The 18,395-nt window shown below is 46.1% G+C and overlaps 1 protein-coding gene across 2 annotated transcripts; it reads left to right on the top strand.

Moving 5' to 3' along the window:
* Nucleotides 1-5,005: 5,005 nt before the first annotated feature.
* On the top strand, nt 5,006-6,216 carry LOC125555833 (NAC domain-containing protein 90-like). Of its 2 annotated transcripts, none has more exons than XM_048718667.1 (3): nt 5,006-5,267; nt 5,371-5,702; nt 5,794-6,216. In XM_048718667.1, the coding sequence occupies exons 1-3, from the start codon at nt 5,072-5,074 to the stop codon at nt 5,986-5,988; spliced, it is 723 nt and encodes a 240-aa protein (XP_048574624.1). In that variant the 5' UTR covers nt 5,006-5,071; the 3' UTR covers nt 5,989-6,216. The 2 variants fall into 2 exon arrangements, with proteins under 2 accessions (XP_048574624.1, XP_048574623.1); XM_048718666.1 differs by having other exon boundaries at nt 5,789-6,216.
* The last annotated feature ends 12,179 nt before the right edge of the window (nt 6,217-18,395 follow it).

The following is an 18,395-nucleotide window of genomic DNA, read 5'->3' as shown; positions in this document are numbered from 1 at the left end:
TTGCCCTTACGGCGCTGGCCATTCTCCTGAGCATTGGTGTTAGCAACAAAGTCCAAGCTGTTGTCGGCCTTGCGCTTACCGCTGTTCCCATGGCCTGCCGGATTATGCTGCTGACCCTTGGCGTTGTCGTTCTTCTTACCTTTCCCCGGGTTTTCCTCCTCTGAATCCGGGTCCTTGGTATTATCTGAATCGGCGTATTTCACCAAAGCGGCCATGAGCATTGACATATCATTGCAGTGACGTTTGAGCCTTCCTAACTTCTGTTTGAGCGGTAGGAAACGGCAATTGCCCTCTAATGTTAACACTGCGGTGTCTGCATTGATACGATCTAATGAATGCAAAATCGCTGAGACCCGTTTGACCCAATGGGTCGTGGACTCCCCTTCCTCTTAGACACAAGCGGCCAGATCCACGATTGACATTGGCTTCTTACAAGTATCTTTGAAGTTCTGGATAAACCGGTGCTTCAATTCAGCCCATGATCTGACAGAGTTGGTCGGTAAGCTCTTCAACCAAGTACGAGTTGTTCCTTCCAACATCATGGTGAAATATTTAGCACACACTGCCTCATCCACATCCAACATCTCCATTGCCATCTCATAGCTTTCCACCCACGCCTCTGGTTGTAAATTGGCAGTGTAATTTGGTACCTTACGAGGTCCCTTGAAGTCCTTGGGCAGTCTCACATTACGCAAAGCGGGGGTGAGACACGGCACCCCTAAGGAACTGAATACCACACCCGGCTCTACTGAAGCGGTAGGGTGAACCGGAGTATGCTGTCGTGCTCCGTGTCGAGCTGCTAACTCGGCCTTCCGACGTGCGCGGCCATGGTCCACAACACCCTGCGCATTAGCACCTCCCCCTGCCGGGTTGTTTCCTCGCGGTGAATTTCAGCGACATGCACTGCTTGACACAGCCGGTTCATCCTCAATGTGTCTGCTATAGCTCCGGCTTGGACGGGGAGTGGAATGAATCCTCTCATGACTGTGTGAATATGCCTGTTGTTGATTTAGCGCTGTTTGAAGGAGATCGCTGGCCCGACGTGCTTCAACCATAACTGGTGATTCACCATCGGTTGGGAGGGATGCCAGGCGTGAAGCGGCGGCCACAATATTGTCCAACGGGTTGGAATAATGCCCGGGAGGTGTCGACACATACTGTGGTACAGCGTTGTTCTGGCGAGGCGGGTCCATCGTGCGCGGCTGAACCGGCGCTCCTGTTCCCGATGCCTCCGCCCGGTTTAGTGTGGATTGGTTACCAGCTCCTGCTCCCGGTGTGTTGAAGAGATTTTGCGGCTCATAAACCGACAGGAGACGCGATCGGTACCTTGTTCTCATGACTTCCTCGGAAGCATTCTGATCCAGCCTAATCCGGTAGGCCTGTGCTTCCAATTCAGCCCGTTCTATCGCCATCCTAGCGTTCTCCGTCGCCAGGTCCGCTTTAGCCTGAGCTATCTGATCTTTCACCTTTGCAATCTCTGCATTGTGCTGATCCCTGGCTGCTGCATCCACCTTTGCGGCCATCAATGTTGCCAAAGCGTCGAACAAATCAGACAGAACTTGGGCTGGAGGCGGCGCAGAACTTCCTGCCCCTGTCGGCGTGGCCGTTGTCGAATCGGAGAGTATTGCTGCGGCGGCTGATGAATGAGGCGTTGATTGTGTGCCGGCCATGAAGATGGCGGCCCGGTTTGGCAGATCGGGGGAATCCGGAATACTGTTGCCCTCGGATCCTCCATCAATTCGGCTGTCCTGCAACTGATAAAGTGATTCGGTCTCTCCAGAAGACTCGTCATCAGAACAAACGACGGTCTCTCCATCGGGCGCTGGCCCGTCCTCGTGTATCGCTCCATGGACGACACCTACGAAAACATGCCTCGTCACGGGCTGAACCGGCGAAGAACTTGCACGCCGAGCCATTTCAATGATGTCGGTGCAGCTGTCCGGCTCTGGGGCCGTCTCGCCGATCTTGCCAATGAAGACGTGAATCCCACCAAAGGGGACCCGGTACCCATATTCGATTGAATCGGCCTCGGGACCCCATCCTGCGTTGTCGATGTAGAGCTTGCCGCGACGACTCTTCGTCATCCGGCCCACAACGTATCCCTTGAGTCCATCAAAGCTGCCCTTTAAGAACTCGAAACCATCGTGCGATAGCCCCACGGTGGGCGCCAACTGTCGTGGGTTTGTCACGGCAGATGTCCTTGTGAAAGGACTTAGTCGTGGAGCCATCGCTACGGGTTAGCTTAAGGGGGTTAAACCGGACAAGGGGACACGGGGAGTTTTATACTAGTTCGGCCCCTTCAAGGAAGGTAAAATCCTACGTCTAGTTGTGATTGATATTGCTAGGGTTTCGAAGGCCAGGGAGCGAACCCGCTTTGTCTGGCTCTCGAGTTGTTGTCCCTCTCTAAACCACTGCTGGGTTGTCCCTTTATATACATAGGTTGACGCCCGCCGGGTTACAGAGTCCCGAAGCCGGATCATAAACGTGTCCGGTTCGGTCTCTATCCTTCCTATCTTACAACACAAGTTACACGACCAGGTCGGTTTACATCTACAGGCTTTAACCCACCTTTGGGCCTTGGGCCTTCGTAAAGCATCATTATTCTTGTACCTTCATGGGCTTCTAATCTTCAAGGAGTTAACCCGGCTACTCCTGGCCGGTTTACATCCAGTAGTAATATCCCCAACAGGTTGCGTTTTACTATTACACATGATGATTTTGATAGATATAATATGCATGTGCTTGCTGCCCCTACTTGCAATTATTATGAGAGAGGAACTACATCTCCACCTCTTTATGTTTCTGAAAGCACAAGTGCTCCCTGGGTGATTTTGGTAATTAATGTCAACATATCTCTTGTTGGGCTAATGCTTCTACCTAGTATGTTTAAGATAAGTTTAAGAATGGAGTGGCATGGACTAGAGGATGTGGAACCCCTTCAAGATGCTGAGGACAAAGGATTGGCTCAAGCTCAAAGCTCAGGACTCTACATTTTCTATTTTAATGATCCAAGATCACATTGAGTCCATAGGAAAGCCAATACTATTAAGAGGGGATGAGGTGTTGCTTAATGAGTTTCTTGCTCAAAGTGCTTAGTGATATGCTCCCAAATCAAAAGTCAAACTCGACCCCACCGAAACTTTCTATCCGGCGCCACCGAGCTAGGGCCTAGGGATGACGGTTCAGCAAAAGTTGCACAAGGCCTTGTCCATTGCTAGCGGTGACGATGTCTACGGACGATGTTTTCCTCCTTGGAGGCGCTACTCACGGGCCATCCTCCCTAGGCAATCCGACATCCTCCCTGTTGCAGCGTCCTCATGTCCATGACGTCTTCATCGGTGGTGTTCATCTAATGTCTCGATACCTAGGTTCCTCTAGGGCCTTCTTATCACCGGCAATGTATCTCGTTGTGACCTTGGCCTCTTTTAGACGGCACTCTACTCGGTGTGCGAGGGCATCCCGGGACCGGGGGGGTTGCTGGGATCGGTCTCATGCGGGTAGGTTGCCGAAGGTATTCTTTAGTCAAGTTGCGTCGGTGTAGTCGTCGGTTGCGAGTGATGCTCTCTCGGGTTGGTTGGTGGGGCGCCGGCAAATGTCGTGCTTGACCTTGTCAAGTTGACAACTACGTCCATGGACGTCGCTTCCCTCCTTGGAGGCGTCATTTATTGGTCCTTCCTCCATCAAACTGATGGTTTCTTACTTGTCCTGGCCCGTCGCTTGAAGTGTGCCTAGGAGTGGTGGCCTTTTTGGGCATATGCAAGACATTGACGCAGCAGAGGAGGATCTGGAGTAGCTTGGGGGACTCCAGCCTAGTGAAGCACAGTTGGCACGTGTGTGTGTGTGGTGCATGTGTGTGTGGTGTGTGTGCGTGGTGCAGTGTGTCTTTCGCGTGCTGCTGCTACCCGTGCTCGCGCCACCCGCCTAGGGCCAGGGGCAGCCATCACTCACGCATGGGACCTCCAGGCATTCTTCGCGTTGTGCGCGTCCTTGGGCACTAGGGTGGCCGTCGTGGCGCGACTACAGGGGCGGGTACGATGACGAAAGAGCTCCAGAGCAGCGAGAATGGAGAGGTGGTGGCGTCGACCGCGGTCTAGCTCGTTTGTGGCCAAGGTGGCTAGCTCCTGGCGCCATGGCTTGCTGTTCCAGCCAGTGTACTGCACCTGCACATAAGGTGCTCGAGGAAATGCCACAAAGAAAAAGGCTATCATAAAGAAATATTAACACTGTTAAGCGGATCCCACATCCAAGTTAATGGTCAACACCATTTGTCTTGACTTTTAGTGCCACGTGGACTTGACCAGCGGGCTTTTCCTGTCAAAAATTGGAATAATTGACTCCAAATCAGTCATAAGTATTTATTGAGAAAGTTAGTAAGAAAACCAGTAGATTTTTGTAGGGTCCAAAGAATGTGGTAGCAAACCTGAAATTAAACTTCAAATGTGGTAGTTTTTGGTTTAAAAAAATTTGTGGGCTGGTTTTATGTAATTCACTCCACTAGAAATGGTAGTTCAAACTTCAGACTTCCGCGAGTAATACAATATGTTGATAGTTGGTTTTGCAGATAGCTAAAATATAATTAGTCACACATAAATGTGTCATGTCATTTGCATTTGTTCTAACACTTCAGTACTCTATATTTATCTTTTTGTATAGGTCGAAAAAACCTTCACAATACAAATGATTGCGTGCGTCGATCGATGTAGAGATCCGGACTAGTACGTTAGAAAAGAACGTGATGAACCAGTCGACCGAATTAATAAATATTTCAAATATCACTCGCAGGAGTCAAAGACTTGCCCCTGTAAATGTGTACGCACGCACGTAAGACAAACCAAATCACACGTATGGACACAAGACCACGACCACGTACATATGCGCAGGTGCAGTGAGAGTTAGAGAGCCAGCCACGTGTCACTGTTGCCTACGTGATGGGTTTAGTGGACCAACTCTGAGCTGGTCCGCGTCAACCCGGCCGTGGATTTCCCGCACCGTTTACAAATGCACGCAAACTTCTGAACCGGCCTCTGCTGTATATACTTACGTCGCTAGGTTGCAGCTGATCAAACTCGCGATGATGACGACTACTAGCAGCGGTGGCGCCGGTGGCGATCTGTTAGTCTCCACGCCGGGGTTTCGGTTCTACCCGACGGAGGATGAGCTGCTGGGCTTCTACCTCCGCCATCGCCTCGCCGGCACCACCAGGCCGCACGTCGATCGCGTCATTCCCGTCGTCGACGTCTACAGCCACCACCCTTCCCACCTCCGCTGTAAGTTCATCGTGTCAGTGTCAGTCCAGTGAATACTGATGGCATGCGGCACGCTCTTGTGGCCCGAACTCGCCTGACCATACAACATCTGGTGCACGCGCAGCAATGGCGGGGGAGGCGAGCGTGCAAGACGCGGAGCAGTGGTTCTTCTTCTGCCCCCGGGCTGAGAGGGAGCTGCGCGGCGGCCGGCCAGCGCGCACCACTCCGTCCGGGTACTGGAAGGCCACGGGCTCGCCGTCCTGCGTCTTCTCCTCCTCCTCCTCCTCCTCAGCCGCCGCCGGTAACAGCAAGGTCATCGGGGTGAAAAGGACCATGGTCTTCTACCAGGGCCGTGCGCCCACGGGGGCCAAGACCACGTGGAAGATGAACGAGTATAAGGCTGTCGCCGCCGACGACGACACGACGACCGGACACCAGACGACGGCACCTCTCAGGGTACGTGCATATACCAGCTAGCTCTGGCCACTTAATCGCTGATTTGATGCTCTACATGCCATAATAATTTGCTCTTTATTGTTCAGCTCAGGAACGAATTCAGCGTGTGCCGGCTCTACATCAGCACGGGGACACTAAGGTCCTTCGATCGCCGGCCCCTCAATACTTCCGGCAACGGTCAAGCGGCGGCCCGCCGGCATGCACCGTCGGCAGCCAACACCGCAAGTATCGGACAAGCCGACAACTATCAAGGCTGGAGCACGCTGGTGACCACCAGTACAGCTGATGTTGACAATTTCTGCTTCGACATGAATTTCAATCAACTGTAGTATTCTTGGAGCACGACCTACCTTCTGGTGCAGTAGCTTAGATTAGCAGTTCTACTTAACAATGTAGAGACACTGTTTCTTGCAGTAATCTAGAACAGTTTTGCTATATGTAAGTCACCTAAAATTTATTTTTAGGCCAGTCACTTTTTCTTCTACTAGTACTTGGTTTCTTTTTCCTTTTCTTATGTGTCAGATTTTGTCTGTGTATCGCGTGATTGTAAGGGTCCTACGTGCATGTGCCGGTGTTGTGTGTCATTTTTTGCCCCTTTGAATACTTCCAGTTGCGCATATGTAGGAAAAAAAATCAACATCTGCATGTTGATTGGTTGCCTACATCACCTCTAGTAGTCTGCATCTACCGAAACGGAAGGCATGATGTTTGGTTGTGGACGTGTTTCAGGGAAAACACGAGTCTGGTTGTCTGGTTACATTCAAGACAGTTGTGTGATAACCTCCTCCTTGATATGATGAGGTTACCAGAGGCACACATTGAAAGGTCAGAACAAGAGCAAGGCACACATCATAATCTTAACCATGCATAGAAGTTTAACAAAATACTTAAACCAAACTGCAGCACACATCAAAGTCTAAACCACAGATATAACTCAAACATGACAGGAGCTCATTTAGTCGGTTGCAGCGAAAGCGTCGCCGTGCTTCTTGCACTTGGTGACCACCTTCATGCCCTCGTTATTGAAGACGATCACCTTCATGGTGTCGGGGGTTAGCAACTTGAACGTTACCATGTACCCGATCTGGTGAATGACGGCTAATGTGGCCCAACCCTGATTAAGGCTGACCGTCCCGTCGACCACCCTCACTGTGACTGATAGAGGTAAAGGTGTCCCGATATTTCGATGAGATGGTGGCTATCGTTTCTGTGGGAGTCGACCTTGACGATCCGACTACGAACGTGCGAAACGTCGTGCCTTAGCAATAGCTAAACCAACTTCCGAGGGGTTATTGACCACGCCGGAGCACGATCAACCTGACCACGAGGGTCTGTTTCCTGCGAGCAAACGAAGAACAAGCAAGAAACTGAGATTGCAATCTGGATATTGCAAATATAAGATGAAAGATTTATTGATCAAGGTGGGGTTCTGTGACGTCTTGGTCTGGTCGTTGGACACAAACGAAGTACGCGAAGTTGCAGCTATGGCGAACTTTTAATCTAAACAAAACTCAAAGTCTAAACGACGCCCTAAGGGTTGTATATATGGAGGAAGAGGGGGGGGGATTTCGTGGCCCTTGGAGGAGGGGTCCGAAACCAACCCTAACTCTTGTTTCCCCACACATACGGACTCTAAAAACAGGCTATACTTAAGTATTTTGAAAATACATGAGCCTGGCCCAATAATAAGGTGACGCAACAACTAAAATAGTCTCTCGACGAAATTTATGAAATGGCATCTTGTATATTTCGTCCAAGGCTTCATGCACTCCTTATGGTGGCTTCAAAGTCCTGAAATCATCACTTGTAACTCCATTCTTGATCCCCTTGCGCATGCCATCATCTCCATGCTTGAACTTGTTCCAAGGTTCATCTTTCTTGTCCAAGCTAGGCCCTTCGTTTGTAAGCAAAACAAATGTATCCAATTTAGGCGGCATCATATTCTCATGAACATTAGAATCGTTACCAAGAAACGGAAGTATTTGATAATTCAATTGACGTGCGCGAGCTCTAGTAATTGGTCCAGTATGTATAGCAGCAAGGGTTGTGGGTGTAACAATGGTATTGATGTCCTCATCATCCTCCCCTTCTTGAAATGAAGTCGTCCTCGACGAAAGTTCATCGTCCTTATCCAAATAAGGCTTCAAATCTGCAATGTGAAAAGTGGGACTAACCCCAAAATCTGCAGGCAGTTCAAGTTTATATGCATTATCATTTATTTTCTCTAACACCTTAAAATGACCATCAGCACGTGGCATTAGCTTTGATTTGCGCAAATTAGGAAATCTATCCTTACGCAAATGTAACCAAACAAGATCTCCAGGTGCAAACACAACATGTTTTCTACCCTTATTTCCAGCAAGTTTATATTTAGCATTCATACGCTCAATGTTTTCCATAGTTAACTCATGCATTTTTAAAATCAATTCAGCACGTTCTTTAGCATCAAAATTAACCTTCTCCGAAGATGGAAGAGGCAACAAATCAATAGGTGCACGAGGTAGGAAACCATACACAATTTCAAAAGGGCACATCTTAGTAGTAGAATGCAATGAACGATTATAAGCAAATTTAATATGAGGCAAGCATTCTTTCCACATTTTCTTATTATTCTTCAAAACAGCCCTAAGCATAGTAGACAATATTCTATTAACTACTTCAGTTTGTCCATCAGTTTGGGGGTGACAAGTAGTACTAAAAAGCAGTTTAGTCCCCAACTTCGCCCATAAACATCTCCAAAAGTGGCTAAGAAATTTAGTATCACGATCTAAAACAATAGTATTTGGCACACCATGTAAGCGAATAATTTCACGAAAGAACAAATCAGCAACATTGACAGGATCATCGCTTTTATGACATGGTATAAAGTGTGCCATTTTCGAGAACCTATCCACGACAACAAATATGCTATCCCTCCCCTTCTTTGTTCGAGGTAAACCTAAAACAGAGTCCATAGATATATCCTCCCAAGGAACACTAGGTACAGGCAAAGGCATATATAAACCATGAGGATTAAGTCGTGACTTAGCTTTTTGACATGTAGTGCAGCGAGCAACAAAACGCTCAACATCTCGTCTCATCTTTGGTCAAAAGAAATGTGTAGCAAGTACATCCTCTGTCTTCTTGACGCCAAAGTGTCTCATTAATCCTCCTCCATGCGCCTCCTGCAACAACAAAAGATGAACAGAGCTAGCTGGAATGCATAGCTTGTTAGCACGAAACACAAATCCATCGTTAAGAACGAACTTGTTCCAAGTTCTCCCTTCCTTACAATTATGTAATACATCTTTAAATTCAGCATCATGCACATATTGATCTTTGATGGTCTCCAAACCAAATATTTTAAAGTCAACTTGTGAAAGCATAGTATAACGACGAGACAATGCATCAGCAATAACATTGTCTTTACCCTTCTTGTGTTTAATGACATAAGGGAAAGTCTCAATGAATTCAACCCATTTAGCATGTCTACGGTTCAGTTTTGCTTGACTTTTAATGTGTTTTAAAGATTCATGATCAGAATGTATAACAAATTCCTTGGGCCATAAATAATGTTGCCATGTTTCTAAGGTCCGAACAAGAGCATATAATTCTTTATCATTAGTAGAATAGTTGAGACTAGGCCCACTCAATTTTTCAGAAAAGTATGCAATAGGTTTGCCATCTTGTAATAACACACCTCCTAATCCAATTCCACTAGCATCACATTCAAGCTCAAAAGTCTTATTAAAATCAGGAAGTTGCAGTAAAGGAGCATGTGTCAACTTATCTTTCAATACCGTGAAGGCTTCTTTCTGTGCGGTACCCCAAACAAAAGGAACATCCTTCTTTGTAAGCTCGTTGAGAGGTGTAGCAATGGTGCTGAAATCTCTCACAAAACATCTATAGAAACCATCGAGGCCAAGGAAACTCCTCACTTGTGTGACCGTTTTGGGCTCCGGCCAACTCTCAATAGTTTTAATCTTGGCTTTATCAACTTCAATTCCCTGTGGAGTAACAACATAGCCAAGAAAAGATACTCGGTCGGTGCAAAAGGTGCACTTTCTAAGGTTACCAAACAAACGTGCATCACGTAGAGCAATAAAAACAACACGTAAATGTTCCAAATGTTCCTCCAAAGATTTGCTATAAATCAATATGTCATCAAAGTAAACTACCACAAATCGTCCAATGAAAGCACGTAAAACTTCGTTCATTAACCTCATGAAAGTACTAGGTGCATTAGTTAACCCAAAAGGCATGACTAACCACTCGTATAATCCAAACTTAGTTTTACATGTTGTTTTCCATTCATCTCCCAATTTCATACGAATTTGATGGTATTCACTACGCAAATCAACTTTGGAGAATATTGTAGAGCCACTCAATTCATCAAGCATATCATCTAGCCTAGGAATAGGATGACGATAACGAATAGTAATATTATTAATGCCTTTACAATCAACGCACATACGCGATGTACCATCCTTTTCGGCACTAAAATGATAGGAACAGCACAAGGACTAAGGGATTCACGTATATAACCTTTGTCGAGCAGTTCTTCTACTTGACGCATAATCTCCTTCGTCTCCTCTGGATTGGTACGGTATAGTGCACGGTTGGGTAATGATGCACCGGGAATTAAGTCAATTTAATGCTCAATCCCTCGAATAGGTGGTAATCCCGGTGACACGTCTTGTGGAAAGACATCAGCGAACTCCTGCAAAATGTTAGTGACAGCAGGAGGCAAAGAGGAAGGCACGTCCTCAAATGAAAATAATGCCTCTTTGCACACAAAAGCATAGCAAACAGATTTGCTAAAATCTAAATCATCAATATCAGATTTGGTGGCAAGTAAACATGCACTTCTCAATTTAATTTCAGAAGCAACACTAGATGGTTTATTATTAGGCTGCATTTGTTGCTCAAATTCTTTTGCCACAATATGATTTTCACTTTTATTTTTCTCCGGTTTTGCTTTATTAGCTCTATTAATATCATCTTTCAAAATGGAATCAGGATTCATAGGAAGCAAAGTAATATTTTTATCCTTATGAACAAGAGTATACTGATTGTTTCTACCACGGTGTACAGAATTTTTATCAAATTGCCATGGTCTACCAAGTAATAAAGAACATGCTTGCATAGGTACCACATCACAATCAACATAATCAGCATATGTAGAGATACTAAAATGCACACGAACAGTACGTGTTACCTTAACCTTGCCGCTGTTGTTGAACCATTGGATGTAGTAAGGATGTGAATGTGATCTTGTGGTGAGAGATAGCTTCTCCACCATCTCCATGCTAGACAAGTTATTGTAGCTCCCTCCATCTATGATGACGCGAACAGAACGTTCCTTCACAACTCCCTTTGTATGGAACAAATTATGCCTCTGATTTTGCTCAGCTTGTCTAACCTGCACACTCAAAACACGTTGAGCAACTAAACATTCATACATGTCAGCATCTTCAGCAGCCATGTATTGCATCTCATGATCACAATCATCTCCACCGTGTTCTTCATGTGTAATAAGAGCCAAAGTCTCCTCATCATAGTCACTAGCAGACTCATACCCACCATCCTCAGTAGCAATCATCACACGCTGAGATTGGCATTCTCTCGCAAAATGTCCTCTTCCCTTACAATGACGACAAATAATATCACTTGTGTGCCCTGTTGATGCCATGAAAGAAGAAGAGCTCTGTGCAGGCCCGACAGGTGTGCTCTTGGCAGATAGTGGTGGTTGTGCCTGCTTTCTTGAATCACGGTTGGAGGTGGCACCTGATGGAGGTGCTGGTGGAGTGGAAGTAGAGGATGCACGTGGTGTCCATGATGAAGATCGACCTGCAGAAAAGTTAGTTCGCGCCAATGCCTGTCGATCCTGTACTTCACGTTCAGCTTTACAAGCAAGATGGAATAAACGAGTGATATTAGTATACTCTTTATACTCTAGAATGGTCTGAATCTCTCTATTTAATCCACCCATAAAACGTGCAAGCATAGCTTCATTCTCCTCAACAATACCACATCTAATCATGCCAGTTTGTAATTCCTGATAATATTCTTCTATAAAAGTGTTTTCTTGTCTTAAGCGCTGCAATTTTTGAAGTAATTCATGTTGATAATATGGTGGAACCCAACGAGTACGCATAGCAGTTTTCAAAGCAGACCAAGTAGCTGGAATAGGATATAATCTACAATGTTCGGACCACCAAACACATGCAAAGCTAGTGAAAGCACAAACAGCAGCAGGAACACGTCTCTCCTCAGGATATTGTAAACATGTAAATCGTTGTTCAGTTTCTAACTCCCAAGTAAGATATATATATATATATATATATATATATATTAGGAACATATCTACCCTCAAATGGTGGAATATTCAATTCTAGTTTAGGAAGATGGTCATGTACCTCAGGTGGTGGTGCAGCCCTACCGTTGCGATGATATGCATGAGGACGACCTGGTGGTGGTGGTGCTGGTGGTTGCACATAGTTCTGATTTTGATCAACCTCATCCTCGTAATGGTCCTCCACCTCTACAGTAGCAGCAGGAGCGACAGAAGCACCAACAATAGGTACAGCAGCACCAGAAGTTTGACCAGGCTCAATGGGAACGCGTTGTGCTCGTCCCACTTGATTTGGAAGACTATGTTGTTGTTGTTGTAGAGGTGCGACAGGTGCAGCGGGCGGTGGAAGACGCGCGAGCAATTCATTAAACTTGTTATCGAGCTTTGTTTCGAACGCCTTCTCAATGCCATCTATCTTCTCCATGGCCTCTTCAAATCTGTTTAGCACATCTTCCACCTGTCCACTCATCATTTGCTGAAACTTATCATGTAACTCTTTGTTCGTCATGTTCTCCCAGTCAATCGCGTCGGGTTGTGATCCTCCCATGGTTAGCAGCAATAGAAACACACAAGAATATGATCCTACAGACTACTAGAAAATGGCGGTGGTGGAGTGTCACAAATCCGTCAAGCAAATCTCAAATTCTTATCAGTTCTTACCCAGCAGCAGGCGGTGATTGGCAACCATCATAGTCAAAACTCTCAAAGCTTGGATACAGCGATTACCAGGGAGAGTCAAACGCACGACTTAGATGTATGTGGAGCTAGGAAGGCTTATAATATGGTAGCAAAAAGGGTCAGCAATAATCAATTCAAAGATGCAAAGTTGAATAAACGCTCAACGACGGTACTGTGCTGGTCCTAGGCTAGACCATGCTAGAGACGCGAGCCTAGAACACTAACAAAAATCACGGCGCTGCACGTAAACAAGGGAAAAGCACACTTTGGAACTTTTTTCGCTCTTTTTTTTGGCGCTCCTCTTTTTTTTGCGCTCTTTTTTTTGTGAAAAATCACTATAATGGCGAGTGTCTCAAAACTCTTCCCTCGTCAAACTGACAGGATGGGCATGAAATTTTTTTTTTGACTTTTTTTCCGAAATTAGGGCAGCGACGACGAAAAAGTGTGCCAAAAAATCACTATGATGGCACGTGGCTGAAAAGACTCAGAAAAGCCTAAAATAGGATAGGGAAAAAATATTTTTGCTTGTGAAAATTTTGGCCTAAAAACTGCCCGAGGGTCTCCAGACTCTTTTTTTTTCGAAACCTACTCAGGCAAGGAAACACGAATCGAAAAGTAGACGGACCTCGAAAACAAATCTAATATGAAAGGAACTCGGATTGGTGATGGATATATGATGGTAGGATATGGCAGCGGTGGTGGTATATGGATACGGATTGGTGGTGGTATATGGATACGGATTGGTGGTGGTATATGGATACGGATTGGTGATGGTATATGGAGACGGATTGATGGTGGTATATGGATACGGATCGATGGCGGATAAGTGGTGATGGTAGATGGCAGGAGCGATGATGATGGTGCGACAGCGGCATGACAACTTATGACCAGAACTCGAAACTCTAAAAGACTAGACTCTAAGACCAGCAACTAGACACGACGATGCAACCGCAAATTCAACAAAGAAAAATACTGAAAAGACTATGCAAAGGCTCAGATTGGTTCGGATATGATGAACTAACCCTAATTTTTCTTTTGGTTTTTTTCGTGGACTGTAGGTATGAAGAACAGACTCGATCTAAACTACGAAAACTGTAAAATCTCACCGAGCAACCTGGAAATCTGATACCACTTGATAGAGGCAAAGGTGTCCCGATGTTCCGATGAGATGGTGGCTATCGTTTCTGTGGGAGTCGACCTTGACGATCTGACTACGAACGTGCGAGACGTCGCGCCTTAGCAATCGCTAAACCAACTTCCGAGGGGTTATTGACCACGCTGGAGCACGATCAACCTGACCACGAGGGTCTGTTTCCTGCGAGCAAACGAAGAACAAGCAAGAAACTGATATTGCAATCTGGATATTGTGAATATAAGATGAAAGCTTTATTGATCAAGGTGGGATTCTGTGACGTCTTGGTCTGGTCGTTGGACACAAACGAAGTACGCGAAGTTGCAGCTATGGCGAACTTTTAATCTAAACAAAACCCAAAGTCTAAACGACGCCCTAAGGGCTGTATATATGGAGGAAGAGGGGGGGGGATTTCGTGGCCCTTGGAGGAGGGGTCCGAAACCAACCCTAACTCTTGTTTCCCCACACATACGGACTCTAAAAACAGCCTATACTTAAGTATTTTGAAAATACATGGGCCTGGCCCAATAATAAGGTGACGCAGCAACTCAAATAGCCTCTGGACCAAATTTATGAAGTGGCATCTTGTATATTTCGTCCAAGGCTTCATGCACTCCTTATGGTGGCTTCAAAGCCTTGAAATCATCACTTGTAACTCCGTTCTTGATCCCCTTGCGCATGCCATCATCTCCATGCTTGAACTTGTTCCAAGGTTCATCTTTCTTGTCCAATCTAGGCCCTTCATTTGTAAGCAAAATAAATGTATCCAATTTAGCCAGCATCATATTCTCATGAACATTAGAATCGTTACCAAGAAACGAAAGTACCTGATAATTCAATTGACGTGCGTGAGCTCTAGTAATTGGTCCAGTATGTATAGCAGCAGGGGTTGTGGGTGTAACAATGATATTGATGTCCTCATCAGTGACCCTCCATGCGCAGCCGGTGTTCGTCTTGAGATTCAACTGTGGAGGGACGGCGGGGAAGTGCTTCGTGAACTCCAGAGGCATCGACAGACCCTCCAGCTTTGGGGCAAGGATGACCTTGCACAAGTGGGTTGGTCCTGACTCATGATAATGCCCGTAGTTCCTTCGCTTGGCGCTTGGGTGATCCTGCATTGGCACGTCGACCAATGGTGGCACGACCTCCTTGCCCTTCTCCAATGGTGGCACTATCTCCTTGCCCTTATCGGTCTGCATTAAGAACATCACACAACTCAAAGGTTAGCATTCATTCATATCGACCTAACACTCCTATATTTACCCATAATACTTACCCAGCATCGCACTCAAACCCTCTCTTTTTCACCACCTCTCCTCTTCCACCTCTCTGTTTCACCACCTCTCCATCGCCATGAACTCCAACCCCAACCCTTTTCCCTGGGGCATTGGATGGAGGGCCTTCTTCCCCGGTTGCTCGCTCGATGACTGCAAGAAGTTCAAGAACACCATGGAAGTGTGCTTGAACTTCAACAACATCGAAGACATGCACAAGGAGGATGACGCTATGATTAAGAAGACTACGTCGGATGAGTTGAAGACACTGATTCCTGACCTAGCTAAGGGAGCAATGTCAGTGGACATCCTGCGCCGATCCATGAAGCAGGCAGACTCCGGCGACGCTGGATAGAGGGAAAGATGGACCAAGTACACGGAGTACAAGGCACCTCAAGACCAGCGTGCCGCGCCATATTGGACTAAGAAGTTCGTGTTTCCGGAGGACGACAACGATGTGGTGCAGATGGTGGCTAGGGCATCGGCGGCAGGTGACCGTGCAAGACCCATCGTTCTTGACGAAGACGATGACAAAGAAAAGAATATGGCTACCTCCCCCCCTCCCCCGCCGCCGCTCAACACACTCTAGGGTCGTCGTGGCTAGACAAGAAAGTTTGAAAGTTTGTACCCCAATCCCCACCCCTGATGTAATCGAAAAATGACCCTATAAACCCTAGAAGCGGTCGGTGCAGAATCGATGGATTGGAGTGCTCATCGGCAGTGTTTCCCCTTGTGTTTATGGAGAAGCACAAGTAACCGAAAGATATAAGAAATGGGATACCTTATGTTCTATTGCTGGTGCATCCAATCTTCCTTGGGTGGCACTAGGAGATTTTAATGAAGTGATGTTATAGTCTGAACATGAGGGTGTGAACCTGCGAGGCCAAGGACAAACGGACAGATTCAAAAATGCTTTGGATATTTGCGGTCTCGTTGATCTGGGCTATAAAGGAAGGATGTGGACGTGGGAGAAAAAGGTAGCAGAGGGAACTTATACATGGGTTCGGCTGGAAAACTGGCAATGGCGGACACGGACTCAAGCTCTTTGCTCCCTCTTGCAGAAGTGGAGAACTTGATAGCAGCTTGTCTAGACCATGGACCTATTGTTCGGAAACTAACGGAAGAGATTGATGACCGGCGACGGCCGAAGAACTTTAAGTATGGAGTAATGTGGGGGAGGCATCCAAAATTGAATCCCTTCATGGAAGACAAGTGGAACAACAGACCGAAGGGGATGACGGCGGTACAAGTTCAGGAGAAACTGATGGACTTAGGTGAACATCTAAACAGCTAGGATCGATGCACTTTGGGTAGTGTTAAGAAGGAAATCAAACAGCTCACACGATAACTCGATGTGTTCAAGAATGTACTAGGATGGCATGGACCTGGTCACCTGGAGATAAAAGGTGGCGGACCGGCTCGTTGAGTTGTACGAGAGGGGAGAAATTATGCAATATCAGTGGTCTAGAGTTGACTGGCTCACCTATGGGGACAAGAACACCAAATATTTACAACAGTGGTCATCAATGAGGAGGAGGAAGAACCTTGATGGTCACGTAACAGATGATGTTGATGAATTGGAGGCCTTGACAACCCAGTTCTATAGGAATCTCTATACCTTGGAAGGTTGTACGAATATGCAAGATGTGTTGGATGTGGTCCCGTCAAAAGTTACTAATGCAATGCGCACATCATTGGACAAACCATACATGGAGGAGGAGATAAAAACAACCCTCTATCAAACATTCCCGTCGAAAGCGCCGGGCCGAATGGATTCCCTGCACAATTTTTTCAAAAGCATTGGGGGGTTTGCGGACCCGAGGTTACCTCGGATTTGCTAAGAATTGTTCACAGGAAAGTGCAGAAGGTATAAACCAAACTTTTTTGGTACTAAACCCCGAAGGTAAAAACCCGTCTCTACTATCACATTTTCGTCCTATTAGCTTGTCTATTGTGTTGTACAAAATAGCTTCAAAGGTTATTACAAATTGTTTGAAATTAGTTCTTCCCGAGATCATTTTAGCAGAACAATCTGTGTTTGTGCCAGTGCGTTTGATCACTGATAATATCATCGCGACATATGAATATTTGCATTTTATGAAGCGAAATAGAGCAGTTAAACATCGACATTGTGCTCTTAAATTGGGCATGATGAAGACCTACGACAGGATAGGATGGGACTACTTGAGAGCTATTATGTTGAAACCGGGCTTTTCACAGAGGTGGGTGAACATTGTTATGAATCTTGTTAGCTCAATTTCATATTCTGTGTTGTTTAATGGGAAGAATTTGGAGGAGTTTAAGACTAGCAGAGATATCCGACAAGGAGATCCAATCTCCCCCTACTTGTTCTTGTTGGCAGCGGAGGGTCTTTTAGGCCTCTTAAAAAACTATGAGTGAGTCATCTCAACTTGGGGGGATTCAAGTGGCGCCGACGGCGCCGCCTGTTAATCACCTTTATTCACAGATGATAGTCTGGTGTTCTTCAAAGCAACTGGTGGAGGGACGACCGAAGTATCAAACCTATTGGATAGTTATTGCGAAGCTTTAGGTCAGAGAATAAATTCGGCAGACATCTATTTTCTTTAGTCAGGGCTGCCCGACAAATATTAAAGAGGACATCAAAAGAACTCTTAACGTGCCTCTGTGAAAACCCTTACTAAAGAAAATAGATGGAAGGCTATGACTCAACCCAATTTCTTTTGATGGGGAAGCAAGGAAGGGAGAATAAAACCAACATGGGTATCATGGAAGGCTATGACTCAACCCAAGTTCATGGGTGGCCTTGGGTTCCGTGATTCTGAACTCTTCAGTTTAGCCTTGCTAGCCAGACAATCATGGAGAATTTTACAACAAACAGATTCACTATATGTTCGATTGTTAAAGTCAATTTATTTTCCACAAGGCAACATTCTGGAAGCAGAGTTAGGCAGCCGGCCTTCCCAGGTTTGGCGTGCCATAATAGAGGGTCGAGATGTCTTGCGCCAGGGCCTTATTAAGCGCATTGGGGACGGCTCAACAACATGGATCTGGAATGAGAATTGAATCCCAAGGAATGCAACAATGCGACCGATAGCATGTCTCTCGGTCTCAGCTAACCCGCCTGCAATGGTGAGTGCACTCATAGATAACACTAGTGCTACATGCAAAAGGGTGGTTCTGGACCAACTTTTTATGGAAGGACACCAATGCAATCCTAAGTATTCCATTATGCACGTGTCGGGTGGATGATTTCTGGGTGTGGAGCTTTGAGCAGAATCATATTTTCACTATCC

Source organism: Triticum urartu, chromosome 5 (genome assembly GCF_003073215.2).
Source record: "Triticum urartu cultivar G1812 chromosome 5, Tu2.1, whole genome shotgun sequence".
NCBI lineage: Eukaryota > Viridiplantae > Streptophyta > Magnoliopsida > Poales > Poaceae > Triticum > Triticum urartu.
Note: the sequence above shows the minus strand (reverse complement) of the source record. Positions and strands in the feature narration are given on the sequence as shown.